General features: G+C 44.4%; 1 protein-coding gene across 6 annotated transcripts in view; it reads right to left on the bottom strand.

Moving 5' to 3' along the window:
- LOC142566591 (serine/threonine-protein phosphatase 2B catalytic subunit 2-like) overlaps positions 1-14,115 on the bottom strand; it is a 145,981-nt gene that overhangs the window by 68,460 nt on the left and 63,406 nt on the right. For all 6 annotated transcript variants that reach the window (XM_075677429.1, XM_075677430.1, XM_075677431.1 and 3 more), the window contains exons 5-6: positions 2,116-2,255; positions 725-802 (exon numbers count right to left, since the gene is read on the bottom strand). In XM_075677429.1, coding sequence (XP_075533544.1) covers positions 725-802; positions 2,116-2,255 — 218 coding nt within the window. The remainder of the gene's footprint in view (positions 1-724; positions 803-2,115; positions 2,256-14,115) is intronic.

The raw sequence follows: 14,115 nt of genomic DNA, 5'->3' as shown, positions 1-14,115 counted from the left end.
AACCTTGCTGCAGGACACACAAGAGTATTCCTGTGTCGATTATGCTATTCTGCCATATTATCAGTCCTTCATTTAGTACCGCCAATTTTTTAATTAGTACTTCCACTCATGCCATCCTTTTGAGACATGCAGAATCGGTTTGAGTTATCCTATGCTCAGATTAAAAGCGTATCAAAAGCACGGGTGCCCTTATAACATTTTTGAACCTTGCAAAAATAAAAAGCAGCTTAAATCAATGTGCCTGAAGTCGCTGGTAGCAGACTTGCTGTGTTGCATAGAAGAGATTCAATAGACCAACACACACATGGACATGCACAAAGTCCTCTTGGTGCATTGTGCATTTCCCATTCAACCCTGCCATGTAGTGCTTACAACATACCTGCCTATGCTCACATGAAAAAAAAAAGAAAAAAAAAAAGAAAAGAGAAGAGGGGAAGGGGAGTAACCTTTGCATACTTCTGCACTGTTCCCTATGACCTGAGACTCATTGACTGTGCTCCTTGATAGTGGCAGTTGAAAGAGCACATATTTCAAGCTGGTGTGTAAGTAAAAGCAATTGAGTGGTATGGAAAGGAAAAGCCTGTACTTTAATTGCATTTCTGGGACCAGGTGGACCTTTTCAAGACCTCAATTTTCTGCAATCCTACAGCAATATTTTTCCTGAGACAGCACAAGGCTACGCTGCACAAAGCAATCACACTTCGGTGAACGACATGGAACTCACCCAGCATCCTGAGCCTCATGAGCCCGAATGATAGAGAGGAGGTTGTTCTGCTGGAGAAACTCGCAACATGCTGCATAGCTGTGAAAAGGCAGACAACACATCAGTATATCCACCCTAATCTGCTCTTGTTGCTTTATTAAGCCGTGTTGCATGCACACAAGTACAGCACTTGGCCCCTCTTTCTTGCATTTCAACGCTATTATTTCGTTTCAACAAAACTTCCACAATTCGTGTCCTTCCATTCAAGGAACACATTTGTAAGGATTAATTCTCGAAATAAAGGAGACAGCGCAGTTACATGCACCAGAAGAAACACTACACCACACATTTGTTTCTATTGTCTAGCAACCATTCAAACTTCTGCTGAAACACACACCTATACACCGATACGGTCAGCTTTCCACCTTATTCAAGTCCGGTTTTATGGCTCAAATATGATTAGGGAAGTTCTAATTACCCTTGGAAGAAAAAGAAGTGCAGTAAAGGTCCAACTACAGTCACTATCTGAAGATAAGTATTACGTATTAGTATATTTTCTGCAGATTCACTCAGGCAAACTGGACCTCCAATGCATAATTAATAGGCTAATATGATCACACTCTCATGTGTGCATACCCGCAACACTACAAATATTGTAGAAATTTTAGGTTGGCTAGAGCACAAAATGCTTGCAGAGCATAAATAGCTTTTCCATTAACAGCTAACTTAATTGAGAAGAATGCATTGCCAATAAGGTGCCTCAATTTACAGCAAAAAGCACATTATTTAGCTTTATGGGCCCTGTATCAAGCTTCAGATCGCTTTCAGCTTTTACAACCACATAACAGCAGAAAAAATAAGCACAAATGCAGTGCAAATGTGTAAATGTATTAGAGGAATAACATTAAAACCACTATGCATCAACCAACTTATGATAGCAACCATAAAACCTGGGCGCACACACGACTATACAAGGTACATCTGCACCTTATATATAGTAGTTCTGCCTCCTATATTTCTCTCCTCATCTTTCCTGCACTCAACCTGCTAATCGTTCATAAACATTGTTCTCACACAGCACATGCACACACTGCAAATGTCACTGGAATACGTAATTAGCCATTCCCATACATTCCATTGAGCATGCGACAATGGCACACAATTTCGTCTTTTTCTTATTTTCACCACCACTGTGGCACTGCCAAGCCACAAGAACACACCAATTCACCTACAATTAAAAGTCCTACCCAAGGAAAGCCAGCGAAGGCAGAAGTTAGGCAAGACACTGGTTTTAAAAAACATATTCAGGCTACTCTCATTTCCATGTAGTATCTTTTTTTCCCTATCCCAAAAGCAAAAAGGAGAGGCCCAAGGGATGCAGCTGAATGGAAACAAAAGCATTTGGTGCCCACCTATAGAAATATGAGCATCCGCGGACGCTATTGTGACTAAAATGCTCCGCATTCTTCTCATTGCCGAAGTCTTCAAGTGGATCCGACCATAGCAGGTCGCACATGGGACCAAATGCAGGCGGCTCCTTGAACCTGTCCAGCTGCATGCGCCAAAGTAAGAGGTCAGACGCTACAGAGGCACCAGAGCAACCCGTATGAACAGACCACAATGCATCATGCAATTAAATGCCTGCTGGGGGGCCATGTCTCCTCTGGCTCATGCATTCACATGGAGCAGCTTTCAACAGGACCCCATGCTCCTTGAAACTAAACTCGAGTCACGTAAGTACTGATGTCAAGCCAGCTGTTACTGAACACCGATGCACACACGAGATTCCGCATAATAAAGAGTGCTTAATCAGCCTCTTCAATTGTGTCACTTTTGATGTGCCTTAAAAAATGCACTTTATGCACTTGTACTTCATCGCCACGAAGTCACAATGACCAGGACACAAACACAGATCTTTATACTCCGCAGCAGCAGTTAGCTACCACTAAACACCTCTGAGCACACTAGCGCAGTGCCAGTCATAGCACAAGCAGGACAGCTAAAAGGACAGGGTATGCGAGATGGCTGTGTACAAATCATTTGACACACCGATACCAGGTGCAGCTGCTCTTCACGCCAGCTAAGCATGAAGTCACCTGGTTAAACACATCCAAAACAGAATGATCTACAATTTTGGTGGAACACAGCTCAGTTGGAAAGCAAGATATACAGGGAATCCCACATAACTTGAGCCAAGAATTTGAAAATGAAAGGCACGTCGGAAGTGAACTGAACTGAACGCATACTATTCGCAATAGCCTATAGTAACTCTAACAATCTTTTTGTTTTTCCCATAACTCACTAATTAACTTTAATTACCCAACTGTTTAATTATTGGCTGAGGACCCCAAGTATGATATGCAGGTTTGTAGAGCACCTTCAGAAAACGCCGATCGAGTTGTTTCCTTTACGATACATCTCACGTAGTCCTTTTTTCCGGGTTTCAAAGAAAGCCTGCGATATATGAAAAAAGTCACGTGATGGACTGTTTGCGCAGTGGTATTGTGCTGCTCTCAAGCATGTGTTCGGTGAACAAGGTCAGCTGTGTTGTGACTGGCAACGAGGAAACAGCAGGGCATTCTTTATCTCATCGGCAGCTCTCAGCCAGCAGCATGCATTTTCGCAGTCATCCAACGGGAGCCGATTTTGTTCACCGAATGCACGCTTGAGAGCAGCACGATACTACTGCGCAAGCGCTCCGTCACATTATTTTTTTCATATTTCGCAGGCTTTCTTTGCAACCCGGAAAAAAAGACTGCGTCAGAGGTATCTTAAAGGAAACAGCTCGATCGGTGTTTTCTGAAGGTACTCTACGAACCTGCGTATCATACTTAGGGTCCTCAGCCAATAACTAAAAAGCTGGGTAATTAAACTGAATTAGCGAGTTATGGAGAAAAAAAATTGTACGAGTTACTACAGGCTATTGCGAATAGTATGCGTTCCTTTCAATTCGCTTCCGATGCGCCTTTGATATTTAAATTCTTGGCTCAAGTTATGTGGGACACCATGTATACATGGAGCTTGGCTCAAATAAAGATAGCTTTGAACTAATAAATTGAAAGCAGGTAGCTTATCTATTTAAAATGACTGTGGACTTTTTTTTTTTTGGAATCCTGCTTTGAAGCCAAATTTGTAGACCCTGTACTAAAGGTCACGTTTAGACGACCCATTCCCTATCTGAATTGGACAACCAGTGCAGGTTATAGAGAATTTTTTTTTTTTTTCAGTACCCATTTCAAGAGCACTAAAGGTTGCTTAGCATTAAGGATCTTGATGTCCACTTGCACCATCTTTTTATTCTAGTGCTCGGCTCCCATGCCAACGTCAGATGCTAGACACCTGCTTTGGCTGTGCACTTGAATGAGGGCAATCAGACTTGGGAAACAATGTACTGAAGCCAGATGCACCTGGAAACTATACCATTTGAGTCACGAACAATTACCTTGAAGACACATTCTTGCAGTTCTTGCATGATGCCGAGTTACAAGCTTTTATTTCATTTGCTTTTATTTCCCATATGTCTCCCTGCAAATTGTCCCTCTCCCCACTAAAAAAAAACAGTTCTTTATGGCCAAGTATTAGTTGTAGGAGTGGGCAAATATTTTAAGTTTCAAACACAAATAGAATATTTCACACTAACTACTGGTATTCACAAGATAACTATTCAGTATTGTCAAATATTAGAACATTACGAATATTTCGCAACAACTTACTGTTAAACTCTTGCTGCTTCCCCCTGTCTGCTAAACAAAGGATCACAAATTACCGGGGGCTGAATTCACAAAGATTTTTGTTTATAAGTGGTCTTTTTATTGGCCGGCCACCGTTGCTAATAATATGCCCAGTATCACGATTAGTTGGAATTTGCTCTTACGAACAAATATAGTTTAAGAGCTCTTTTTGAATACAGGCCCAGAAGTGAAACAATAACAAAAGTTTCTGAAGCAATGCAGAAACAAAACAAGTACTTCAAGCATTGTTTCAGGTTTCGCGGCAGAAACAATCTGTGATATTTGCTTTTATTTTGTCACTTAGTTTTTGGTAGTCTAGTCAAGCAGTTTTACTTTTACTGCTAGAACCACTGGTGTTTTCCTTGAAACGAGCCCATTTACATGTGTCTATGGCAAACAAGTCCTTCAGAAGCTTTTTATTTTATTTTCCCTCAACTTCTCTTGCTTCTGCAGCCATTTATTTGTTGTTTTTAGAGCGCTTGTTTGCAACTGGGCTTTAAATGTGGTTGAGAGGATATTTGTGCAGTTTTTTAAATGACAAATAAGTGATCTCGTCTTTAAAAGTGACCTTTCATATATAGTTAGCTGTATATTTTGCACGTCAGTACAGGCATGGTACCTAATTATACTGAAATATTCCTATGCATCTGTGTTTGACTATTCAATATTCGATACTTACTATTCGTATTCGATTCGTATTTGATATTCTTCTAATTAGTTGTACACATCTAATAAGTTCTACAGTAAAACCTCTAATTCGGATTTCTCTGGATCAAAAATGATGTCCGAAATAACGAAATCTTGAAATTATCGAGGGTGTCAAGAAGACAATAGGCAAATACTTATGATGTCAACATGATTTTATTTACTGAATGAATGAGCAAATCCTGTTTCTATTCTGCACAAAAGTAGTGCAGAAACTGGAGTTCTTGTCATCTGGTGACTGACTGGCTCTCGCAGCAGCAAATGACTGGCAACTTCCTTGGCAGCGCGGCCGCAGCGCATGCCTTCCTTTGAGACATGCTTTTCACTACCACGTGCAAAATTTTTTTGCCCGTTGGCTGGTCATGAACCGATCGTCTGTCCATCGTGATGTAGCCAGTGCTATTCCTCCTCGACAGCTTTGCAACAAGTCAAAACGAAACTACTGTTCGGCAAAAACCGTGGTCGCTACTGACGTGATCATGGATGGCAAGTACGCAGTTATGAAGGCAGCGTCCGACACACGCACCGAGTCAAAACGAAAGTAATGTTTGCCGCAACCACTGCGGACGAAACTGCAGCCGCTATCGACCAGATCGTGGATGGCGATCTTGCAGTTTTAAAGGCATGTGGCAGACGCACGCACCAATTCAAGACATAATAGGCACAAATGGGCAAGAAGAGTACCGGCGTTGCTGCCATTCACATAGGATTTCCACTGATGACTATGGCGATGCAGCCTCCACCGCTTCATTTTGGTTGGATGCTAGCACCATTTTTGCTCTTTTACGTCCCACATTTGCTGCACTTCGCGCTCGCCAAGCTCCGAGAGTTGTCCGAATTAACCGATGTGCAGCTAAATACAACCAAATTATTTGAGTTTAATTGCATTAAAAAATGCATATGCCTGCCGGGTCCAGAGGACAAGTCCGAATTACCTGATTTTCCAATCGAATGAACGAGGTTTTAACCGCACATCTCTGGAGTTTTGAATTACTACCCTAGAATAACAATGTTCGCGAATCCCGGAACAAACAACCATATAAATATGGGTATTGGATTGAACTCTTCAAGATCACTACTGCACTTATAGGCATTATGCAATGCTTTTACCCCCTGCTGTCAAAGCCACGGGGTGTTCTCAGGGAAGAGGTGGTGCCAGCTCAGCCACCATAGGCAGCAAATTGAAATTCATCAGTGGCAGGCCATGTGCGCACTGCTTTGAACACATTACAACCGTGTGCCTCTCATCCTTACACCAAACTTGTGCAAATTTCACCACCTCGATGTATGCTTTTACAGAACAAATGAATTGAAGTTATTCTTTGGTGCCGGCTTTGTCTTAAAGTGAGATGTTTTACTTGCAAACAGTTCTAAAACTGTAAAGAAATTTATGGCTCAAATGAGAGTCAATGTAGTGCCAGTGCCCAATAAACAGGCTGAGGGATTATTTTATTGCGATAGTAATTGTACGGACACTCCAGGCACATTTCTTCTGTCGCCATCGGTATCACCATGAGGTTCCGTGCAAGTCCAAGGGCAATAAAATCGTTCCCGCACACCGAATGCTTTATGTGCGAGTGAAAGGGTCTGAGGGTGAGCCAGCAAGTGCGGCTCAATCACACGTGTCCGAGTAAGGAAGGTGGGACAGAAGCACACTCTTTTGTCGCGCACGAGGCACGGGGGTGGCATTCTGACAGCGAGTTTCTGCTGCCATCAAGAGAGATTTGTTCATTTTTACCTGTGCGCACATGACACCGCGCTTGTCTATTTAGTAAGAGAATGTTTACAAGTTCATACAGACGATAAACTACAATTGTTCTTTCATATAGCTATCTACTAATTTGCTATCGCAATCAGTGCTTCTCCTTTCGGGCAAAACTGCCACTTCAATAATGCAGATTGTTTTTGGTGTATACTATGTTGCCAAATGCATCAAAAGTTTGTGTGTCCGACAAGAAAATTAACTTGGTGCCTACCCATGTTGTTCATACAGGTCATACACCACAAACCAGGCAATGAACACTGCTCAGAGATGCTTAAATATAATTCATCCTACAGTTACTGCACTTTAAGAGCTGTCTTGTAGTGCATATGTGAAAGGTTGATGGGAGCTGCATGCTTTACATGGAAACAGATCTGCCAAAAAGCTCACACCACCTGCTCCAGTTTGCAATGGGTATGCCCAGGTTCAGGAGAAAAGGTTCAACAACGGTAATGTAAAGGAGAGAGAATGTGCCTTAATTCTATTTAATGACCCTGGCAAGATTTGATTAACAGTGAACAAGGGGAGCCTCAGGCTCAAGCAGCCAACGAAGGGACTTGCCTTCATCAGGACACTTATTGCCCAACAGAAGCAGCACTTGCTTTGACAAAAACAAGTCCCCTTGTTGCAATGTTGGCACCAGGCTTAAATGGGTTCAAAAAGTAGTTGAACGACATCACTATCAAATTACGCCACCTCACGAATCTCGCTGCAAACATTTTTCGAATCCTTATACCCCAAGTGAAGTTAGACAGTTATTGGACCGATGAACGGCTTTCTTCTTTCATGTCCACTAGCGTGCTTGAAGCTACACAGGGGAGATGGCAGGGGAGTGCAAGGGAGTAATGCCCTGCTAGCCCCACCCAAAGGTTGAACGTCTTGGCAGTGAGACGGCTCGTGGCTGCAACCTATGGTGGCCACGATATCTTTGCCACGTGCTTCATCTCAGAGGCCACGTACAGCAGGCGCCACATTGCACATTGTGTGTATACCAGCAGAGCAAAATGAAATGGTTTTTCTGTCATTTTGAGGTCTCAGACATATATTCTTCATTTACTTAAATCAGAAATAATAATATTACAGTCTAAACCTACGATAACGAAACCCTGTGACAACGAAATTCTCACAACAAAGTATTTTCACATCTCTAGCGAACTCCCATAGGATTCAATGCCTTTCGTACCTCTCGACAACGAAATGTCACTGTACTACAATGCATCAGCAAAATTTGCCAAATGTCATCATCAGCCTATTTTATGTCCACTGCAGGGCGAAGGCCTCTCCCTGTGATCTCCCAATTACCCCTGTCCTGCACCAACCGATTCCAACTAGCGCCAACGAATTGCCTAATTTCATCGCCCCACCTAGTCTTCTGCCGTCCTCGACTGCGCTTCCCTTCTCTTGATACCCATTCTGTAAGGCGCGCTCACACTAGCGGGAGACTTCCCGCAGTGGCACAGCGTCAACGTCGACGCTGCGTTGCAGCTCCTCCGAATGACGCTCACACTGCGCGCGTTTTCTCACTGCAGTTGTCTTGGAATGTAGAGAGAGGAGGCATTGAGGGAGGAGCCTAACAAGCAGAGAGAGAACGGGATAGTCACGTGACACCGGAGAAGACTTGAAAGCGTGCTCTTTTCCCGCGTCGTCGTCTTGATCGTCTGCTAGCTCTCTTCCCGTCGCCCTTTTTGTCACGAGGTTGGCTGGTTCGAATGATGAGCTGTTAGCTACGGTAAACGTACTTATACTTGCTTATTCGCTGCTTCTGCACTGTCGCCTCAAGTCGCATGTTCATGCTGGCAAAGCAACCGCCGAGTGTCCCGCAGCACATGCGCAGCCTCCGCCTCCGCCGACGGGGTCACTGAACTGGGACCGACGTCACGGTTCATGGTCGGCCCCCATTGGCTGTTCTCATCAGCAGCACGGGAAAAATAGCTACCGGACCCATCGCTCTGCGGGACGGCACAGCAGCCTGTCTGCGGCAGAAAAACCGGTTTGTGCGGGAAGCGGCGTGCGGAAAACGTTCTGCGTTGCGCGTTTTCCTGCCACTGTGAACGCGCCTTAACCCCTATGTTCCAATGGTTATCTAACCTGTGCATTACATGACCCAGCTTCATCTCTTTCTCTTAATGTTAATGGAATACCCACTATACCTGTTTTCTCTCTAATCCACACCACTCTCTTTCTGTCTTTTAGCGTTAAGAACCGTTAATATGCCAGAACGTAAGCCAGCATATTACCTATTCGCGCAAGGCTAGCAGGCTCCAAAATGTGCTCAAACGTGATTGCTTTGCAATAAAATTGCATAATATACCACCACATTACACTTGAGTGGCCACCACCATTTTTGCTTAGAAAAACAAGCACCAGGAGTGATAATGTGCGTCGGAAACAGGCCATGGCCGCAGTCTTGTTTGATGATCGCCCGTTCAAAGCGGCATGCATGTTGCTATCGACATGTGATGACGATTTTTGCACACCTAGTGCAAAGCTTAAAATGTGCACCTCGGTGAACAAAATGCAGCAAAAACAAGGAAATCCACATCCCACCGACGTGGAATTGTTTACGACGCTTCAGATGGCGGTCGCAGCATGGAGTGCCACGCATTGGGTCGTGATTGAGTGATTGTCCGGGAATACGCATTCCTTGCTTCAAGAACGCTGGTTTTGGTGCCACTCGACAGGCATCACGTGCGGATTCGACACCGGACATAGATTTGTGCAAAAAGGCGGGTATACGAGATGCAATCACTTTCGCGCTCGGCACCAAGGGCATCGGCATCTGTGGGCGACAGCATGCGCTGGAGAAACGCTGCTGCTTGCATGGAGAGCCATTGCTCTGTGTCTGATGCCAAGTTACGCAAAATCTCGCAAAAGTGATCGATCATGAATACGGCTCCATGGCAGTGATGCCACTCATGATCGACGGATGCAGTGTACTTTGTACTGTCAGCAATGCAGTTCTACATCCTCGAGCAAAGCTTGCCAAAGTAGGCTAACGGAATTTTGACAGTAAAGTTTTGTTCTGTGACGCATTACCTATCTGTGCCGTCTCACTTCACAATGAAATTCTTGCGAAAGCGAATTTTTTCATGTTCCCCACAGATATCGTTATTGTGAGGTTCAACTATATTGAAAATGTTCTTGCAATCACAAATAAACCAATAGCTGTTGGTGGGTCCAAATGCTTGCAATGACACTGCATGACGACATTGCGAAGGAGCCGGCAAGCAATTTTTCACTGCTTTTAATATGAGGTTGTAAATTCTCTGCTGCATGTAGTGCAATATTTTGCTCACCTGTTGACAGGTGCTTCATCAATAGATTGGAAACAATTATTTAGTATGTTCAAAAGGTATTTCAGAACCCTTTTGATGCTCCAAGCTTTGACCCATTGTTGATGAATCCAAGCTCCACCTTCCTATGACACTGTCTTGTATTTACAAAATTACAGCTGCAATTATGAGTAATCACAACCCTATTCAGCGCATTGCTGTCAAGGTTTGACAAGGTTTACTGACTTCAAACAGTGCTATGGCTTGTATACGTGAACTCTTCAGGAAACACTACAGAGAATATGGTACTAAGGGTGTAGAATGATCCGTAATTATCTGGAGTTGATAAATGTCTTCCGAGATAAGGTTTCCAGTAACTATGGCGCTACCAAAGATACTACAGCGGTTTTTTGCAATTATGGTCTCCGTGACTGGGCTAGTAGGTCACTTCTGTGAAGTTCTAATGAAAATGTACACATTCAGAAAAGTTTGAGATTAGGAAATAAATTTGTTGCGCTCCGATTCTGGGACTTGAATACACATCTTGAGTTCAACTTGACTAACAGCCACTGCAGAGTTTCAAACAACACTTAGCCTGGTCCTTTCTGGAAGTCGCTTACTACTTTTAAAGCAAAACTTTCTTTGCCTGACCTCTTGGGTTTGGTGTGGCTGCTGCTGCTGCTGCTGTATGCGTCGGTTGGTAGCTAAGCAGATATATTTGTCATTATATATATATATATATATATATATATATATATATATATATATATATATATATAAAGGTTATACTTATGTGCATCAAATGAAAGCTTCAGCGAACGAGCTTACAGAACCCTTGTATGCTGACTAACAAAGTAGTGCCAGTAAGTGCACTCCTTTTCCAGGTAAAAAGAAATGAATTCCCACATAAAACCTGAACATGTAAATGTTGGATCACAAGTGCCTCAACAGCATACCAATCTCTTAAAAGAGCATTACACTGAATGGATTCTGTTTGATTTACTTGATTCAGCCATTCGCTATATGTCACTGGGTATGCATCTATTCTTGGCCAATCCTCGTAATGTAACGGAGGCACAAGAGGTATAGAATCCCTAAATATTGCTTGATACACGTCATACTTTTATGTGCATAAGTCTTTCATCGCCATTCTTCCCTCAACAAGCATCACATATTTCCTTCATTGTCATGGCATTGCTGCATAGAAGCCTCACACAGTGCATCCACCTGGTTTGGTGTCTGCATTTAGGAATAGCTTCTATGCAGTGCATAAACAAAAATTGCATGAGATTAAAGTTGTCACTTTTGTGATGAATAAACCAACGTTTCATTAGATTACATGTTGCATAGTGTAAGTTAGTACAATTGTATGCAACACAGTTAGCTGCTAAGTATTCAATTACCTGCTACACTAAAGATTTGCTTCACATATATTCCAACATTTGTGTTGGGTAACTTATTTTTACCAAAGATTTCATGTGAGGAGGAAGCAGCAGATGACTAGCTAGCTTATTCACCTGAATGCAACCAATGCAACCTGTATTTGCTTGGGTGATGGCGGTAGTTGTCGGCCCACCTGAAGAACTTCCAAAAAGCAGGTGGAAAAAACGGGCGATTGCAGAGTGGGCAGGGACTCGCATGACAGAGGGGGCAAGTTCTAAGGTAGCAAAACCTCATTGATATGTACTATAGCGCTCAGTACGAGCTGCAACAGGAAAGCACGTGGCAAAGCAGTCGCACATTGCAGCTCATACTGAGCATAACAGTACACGCTTAAAGCATACCATTGGTTAAGACTTGGTTCCAAAGAATCCACAACCCAGTATCTTTGTAGCCTAACGGATTGGTCGATCAAATGTCTACTGGTTAGCGCAATTGCTTGCACAATGCTAGCGCAATTGCTAGCGCAATGCTTGCACAAAACGGGGGTGCACTCTGCTGCTAAACATGCATGCACCCAGAAAGCATCCCAACACAGGGACTGGAAGCGCTTAGTGGGTGACATACTGCACACAAATCGCACGGGATGATCAGCACCATGTGGCAGCAAGCACTACTGCGTTTCTAAAGGCCACACCACAATTCAGCACCTTTACCAGCGTTTTGTCACTTGGAGTCAACGCTGAGGGAGGCCACAAGCCAAAGCACCACGTTCTGGACATGCAAGTTCTCGCGGCCGTCGCTAGAAGTGGCTCGATGAAAGAGAACCAGCAAAAACCAATCAACACGCTTGTGCGGCCGCACTACTATCAAGTTTTGCAAGCAACCTGTGCAGCATCCAGTTCCTGTTGTGCACCACCGCCATTGCAGCAGCTGCGAAAGCAGCCATTTGAACCTTCGAACATGCTGCCTTGAATATATATTTTTTTATTGCATTTTATACTAGTTGATATTTTACATATCAACTATATGGACACTCCAGGCGCATTTTTGCCATCGGCGTTGCTGGGATGTTCCATATAAAGTGCATGGGCGATAACTCTGTTGCTGCATGCCGTATGCTGTATGTGCGAGTGAAAGTATGTGAGGGAAGCCGACGATTGTGGCTTAATCTGGCGTGCACAAGGGAGGAGAGCTGAGAGGAAACAGGCAGTCTTCCATCACGTGAAAGGCCATGAGGGGATGGGAGGGAGGGAGGGGGACCGCACTGTTGTCCGGCAGCAACTGCATATTTTGCAACCACACACGAGGGGAACCAACACTAGTGGCTCAATGACACACATTCAAGGGAGGACAGTGGGAAGGCAACACGGGAGAGGGGGTTCCACTCCGGCCTCAACTGCGTACTTTGCACAGTCACGCGTGAACTATCTGCAGACTGCTCATACCTTTGTGCGTGCCTTGTCTTTCTCTATGGCTGTGTTCCCGTCGCTCAGTTTGTGATGAAGTGATAGACAGGACGAAGGTCGCTTTGCTCACGGCTACAATTCCTCAAGCCAGCGCTCTGACAGCGAGTGCCTGTGGTCATCGTGTGTGATGTGTTCATGTTTGCCTGTGTGCGCTGACACCATGCTTGTTAATTTAGTTCGGGAATGTTTCCAAGTTTAAATGGCCGATAAAACCATCGTTACTTCATACAGCTGTCTACTAATTTGTTACAGTAAAAGCTTGTTAACCCTTTGAAGGTTTTCACCGTACATGTACGGCGGCGGTTTTCAGTTCCGCAAGGTCTTTGCCGTACGGGTACGGTTCCGACCCTCCGTTTGAAATTTCGCGCCATAATGACGATGCGGGCTCACCGAGAGGTGCTGCCACCTCTTAGCACTTATAAGAAGCGTTTGAAATTTGTGCTACCTTCTTGGGGAGATAAACAGAACTGATTGCTAGCTTCAGCGCGTCGCTCAGACTGCGGCAACGCCCCTTTGGGGGTTTCGGTTTCGCCGAGTGATCGCAACGGAGGCGCGCGAAACGTCATTTTTTTTGTCAGCACTCTCTTGCAGGACGGTGGAAGTTGATTTCTATCTTGATTGGCGCTGCTCTTAGCTTGTTTATCAGCGACGTTCGCGATCGCAAAGTATTCTCGCTCTCAGTGGCAACGCGCTTTCGCGGTTTCGGTTCCGCCGCGTGATCGCAACGGAGGCGCGCGAAACGTGGTTTTTCTCTTTGTCGGCACGCTCTCGCAGGGGCAGCGAAAGTTGATTTCCATCTTGATTGGCACTGCTCTTAGCTTGTTTATCACCACCGCTCACGAGGTATTCTCGCTCTCCGCGGCAATGCGCTTACGCGAGAGGGTGCATCAGACCTCTGCCCAAGGCAGCCGCACGCAGAGATGTCATGTGTGCGCCAACACAACTCCTCGCTCCAAGAGAACAGACACGCATTTTAGGTGTGCAGACTGCGATAAGGCGCTGTGCGTAGACCCCTGTTTCAAGGAGTACCACGCTCGGAAGTACTATTGACCATTTTGCAGTTCTGAGTGATGCCGACACCAAAATACTGTTC

The sequence above is a fragment of the Dermacentor variabilis genome, unplaced genomic scaffold, assembly GCF_050947875.1.
Source record: "Dermacentor variabilis isolate Ectoservices unplaced genomic scaffold, ASM5094787v1 scaffold_13, whole genome shotgun sequence".
Classification (NCBI taxonomy): domain Eukaryota; kingdom Metazoa; phylum Arthropoda; class Arachnida; order Ixodida; family Ixodidae; genus Dermacentor; species Dermacentor variabilis.
Note: the sequence above shows the minus strand (reverse complement) of the source record. Positions and strands in the feature narration are given on the sequence as shown.